General features: G+C 38.4%; 1 protein-coding gene across 1 annotated transcript; it reads left to right on the plus strand.

Moving 5' to 3' along the window:
- Positions 1 to 292: 292 nt before the first annotated feature.
- LOC141147910 (olfactory receptor 5V1-like) lies at positions 293 to 1222 on the plus strand. Its single transcript, XM_073635069.1, has one exon. It carries the CDS (start codon positions 293 to 295, stop codon positions 1220 to 1222), a length of 930 nt encoding a protein of 309 aa, XP_073491170.1.
- Positions 1223 to 1824: the final 602 nt, after the last annotated feature.

Below are 1824 nucleotides of genomic sequence, written 5' to 3' on the forward strand. Positions count from 1 at the left end.
ACTCGTTTTTTTTTCTGAATAAACCCAGTGTACAGTATTTATTACTCTGTTATTCTAAGATATGACAAAAGTATTGCCAAATAAACAAGCCTATTGTGGGAGTGCAAAAATGTTCTTGTCCATAAGGAGTATACAGATAAAACAGAAGTATTGAATACTGTATATGAATTTGCTTTTAATGTCTTGGTGTGCATGCACCTTTTACAGCCTAGTCAATAATGTCTTCTCCAGTACAATGTCTTCCTGAACCCTCACATTATCGCTCCCTCTCCTAGTGAATTATTTGGTTCTGATGGGAAATCAAACTTCTCAGTCTGAATTAATTTTGCTTGGTGTGTCAGACTTCACAGATTCTCAGATCCTGGTATTTCTGCTGATCCTCCTCATCTATGTGGCTACACTGTTTGGGAATCTTCTCATCATTTTCTTGGTGGTCTTATACTACCATCTACACACACCCATGTACTATTTCCTTGGAAACCTCTCGGTTTTAGACATCTTTGATTCCACCATCTCCGCATCTCATTTATCTTTTGACATAGTTACTGGAAACAGGCTGATTTCATACCCAACTTGTATCACCCAGGTCTTTTTCTTCACCTGGTTTGTTGGCACTGAGTCCTTTATACTTGTGATGATGTCCTATGATCGCTATGTTGCCATATGTCATCCTTTGCATTATACAACCATGATAAGCAATCTGCTGTGTTTTCAAGGGGCGTTCTTCTTCTGGGTCTTCAGATTTGCCTGTTCCTTGTTGCACACACTTTGTGCAGTAAGACTGGACATCCCTTACCGTACCACCATCCCAGGGTTGTTCTGTGAATTATATCAGCTGATTCAACTGTCATCTTCTGACACATTCCTCAATTACGTCATTTTATATTTTGACTCTGTAAGTTTTGGAATCACTGGCTTTTTCATTACTTTTCTTTCATATATCTACATTTTCAAAACCATCCTGAAAATAAAAGTGAAGGACGGAAGACAAAAAGCTTACTCCACCTGCAGTTCCCACCTCACTGTGGTCTTCATATTTTATGTGAGTGCTCTTTTAAACTACGTTCTCCCCAAAACTAAAGATTTTCTGGCAGGCAGATTGTTGTCCATATTTTACACGGTTCTCACTCCTCTATTGAATCCAATTATTTACAGCCTGAGAAATAGTGAACTTAAAGGAGCAGTTAAGAAAATTCTATCTAGAATGGACTCCACATCATGAACTGTCACTCAAGGAGAACCGCACAATATTACTGTTAATCTCACAACTGCACGTATTAACCACTTCAATACCGGACACTTATATACCTTCCTGCCCAGACCAATTTTCAGCGTTCAGCGCTGTCGCACTTTGAATGACAATTGCGCGGCCATACAACACTGTACCCAAACTAAATTTTTATTTATTTTAAATTTTATTTAAAAATTTTTAAAATTTATTTTAAATTTTTATCATTTTATTCCCACAAATAGAGCTTTCTTTTGGTGGTATTTGATCACCTCTGCAATTTTTATTTTCTGCTAAACAAATAAAAAAAGACCGAACATTTTGAAAAAAAAAATGTTTTTTTTGTTTTCGGTTACAAAACTTTGTAAACAAGTATGTTTTCTCCTTCACTGATGGGCACTGATGGTACTGCACTGACGGGCACTGATAAGGTGGCACGGATAGGCACCAATGAGGTGGCACTAATGATGTGGCACTGATGAGGTGGCACTGATTGGCACTAATATGCAGCACTGATAGGCGGCACTGATGGGCACTGATAGGTGGCACTGATATGCAGCACTAATGGGTACACATAGGTGGCACTGATGGGCACA

This window comes from Aquarana catesbeiana, linkage group LG06, assembly GCF_042186555.1.
Source record: "Aquarana catesbeiana isolate 2022-GZ linkage group LG06, ASM4218655v1, whole genome shotgun sequence".
Taxonomy (NCBI): domain Eukaryota; kingdom Metazoa; phylum Chordata; class Amphibia; order Anura; family Ranidae; genus Aquarana; species Aquarana catesbeiana.

Coding starts and splice junctions, on each gene's coding strand:
- LOC141147910 (XM_073635069.1), top strand. CDS start 293: ATGGGAAATCAAACTTCTCAGTCTGAATTAATTTTGCTTGGTGTGTCA.